Source organism: Aplysia californica, unplaced genomic scaffold (assembly GCF_000002075.1).
Source record: "Aplysia californica isolate F4 #8 unplaced genomic scaffold, AplCal3.0 scaffold00250, whole genome shotgun sequence".
Classification (NCBI taxonomy): domain Eukaryota; kingdom Metazoa; phylum Mollusca; class Gastropoda; order Aplysiida; family Aplysiidae; genus Aplysia; species Aplysia californica.
In genome coordinates, this window is record NW_004797520.1 from 793,171 (window position 1) to 795,057 (window position 1,887).

The window sequence follows — 1,887 nt, forward strand, 5'->3', positions numbered from 1 at the left end:
AGAGGGGATGAAGCTCACTTGGAACGAGCTTGGAAGGATGGCTCAGGACAGAAATAAATGGAAAGAGCTTGTATACCCTGCCAGGGGTGAAAGGCAAGGAAGATGATGATGATGATGATGATGATGATGATGACGATGATGATGATGATGATGATGATGATGATGATGATGATGATGATGATGATGCCCCCCCTCCCCCTTCTAGTTACCTGCACGCCTGAATTCTTCATCATGAGATGTCTGTTCTGCTGGATCCAACTTTGCCTTCTGAAAATAAACAGACAAACTAGAAGCTACTACACGTAGATTTCATTTTTCCACACGTCCTAATCTTACAACAGCGAGTTGTCAGTTCCTGTGGTCAAATACAGGGGAATTAAAAAAGAACGAACCGATTTCACAATACAATATTTTAGCAAGGAAAAGCAACAGAAAACTGAAACAAAGTCACAAGCATGTACTCACATACAATCAACTTTTGTTAAAGTGGGTGGTTGGCGGGTGCTCTCGTGTGGTTTGCTCCTTCTTTTCTATCAAACATCTATCGTCCTTATCTCCCCTTTTTATATTTGTTACTCTCTTGTGACACCTCTTAATCTTCTGGCGCTCATATGACCTTATGCAGTTGCGAGCGCCGTAAAACCTCTACTAAAACAAACAAAAAACTTTTGTTAAGTATTTACTCACAATCAGCTTTTACGCCCTGCCTTACAATCGTTTCATGAGACCACCACCAGCTCAGCACGCCCAACATTAGTGCGATCAAACAATTTTTTCCTCCCAGACTCGTTTCAGCATAAATAATATCATCATCCCGGCCCACTGAGTCGATCGCTGTTGTTGCTGGATGTGTAAGGTCATCGAGGTTAGAGGTTCGCGCAGGAACATAAACGCGAGCTTTTACATATCTCCACAAGAAAAAAAATCAGATACGCTCAGGTCTGGAGATCTGGCAGGCCAGGCCAGGCACAGAGAGCAAGGTCTTGAGCCCTTTTCCAAACATAGTGTGGTCAAAAATTCGTGGCCCAACTTATCCTCTAATATCTCTTCAACGGGTGGATCAATGTCACCCATACTTTACTCGGTAGTTTGTATCAATTTGTCTTAGCTTAATCACACTTTTCCACAACAACTGAGAATCGATTAAAAAAACATTCTTCAAAAATTAATATAAAATACTATAAATCTCCATCCCGAGGAAAATATGATTGTCCAAAGTACTCCCCGCTTCTCACACACATTTTGCGTATGCGTTAGTGGAAAAACTTTTGACAAGAAATTAGGGTCACAGTGAACACATTTTTCACCCTAAAGGTTCTCTAAACTTACGTTCAATAAGCTTAATGTTGCGATGAGAAAAAAATGACAGACTTGCTTTTATAAGCGATATTGCCCGAGCTGTAAACTTAAAAACCTGTAAAAACCATCGACTGGGTTTTTTAAAAAATTAGTATTTATTAAGGAATTTTCTAGAATACGGTGTGCAAGGGTTTGAAAAAAATTTCATCCATTAAGAGAAACTGATGTGCCAAAGTTGGGGAATATATGTTCGAGAGTTAAGGAGATATATGACAATAAGTTGCGCAACGCATTTTTGACCGCACTATAATCCATCGCTGGGGCAGAGCTATTCAAAAGTTAGATAGCTCCTTTTTCAAAATGGTCACTGACATTCCATAACGATGCTTGAGAACTGAAGCATTGCTTTAAAAAATCGGTTCATTCTATTTTTTTAAATTCAAAATTTAAGTAATTACTCTTTCAAATGGTCACTGGGTCATTAAATAACAATGCTTGGTTGAGAAGTGAAGCAATACGTCAAAATTCGGTTCATTCTTTGTTTAATCACCCTGAATTGTACGCCCGGGAGGTGGGGGTTGGGGGGGG

The 1,887-nt window shown here is 39.8% G+C and overlaps 1 protein-coding gene across 1 annotated transcript in view; it reads right to left on the reverse strand.

Moving 5' to 3' along the window:
* The window catches only part of LOC101853565 (carbohydrate sulfotransferase 15), a 15,261-nt gene extending 14,187 nt beyond the window's left edge, over positions 1 to 1,074 (reverse strand). The window contains exon 1 of the mRNA XM_013083701.2: positions 934 to 1,074. Coding sequence (XP_012939155.1) covers positions 934 to 1,074 — 141 coding nt within the window. The remainder of the gene's footprint in view (positions 1 to 933) is intronic.
* Positions 1,075 to 1,887: the final 813 nt, after the last annotated feature.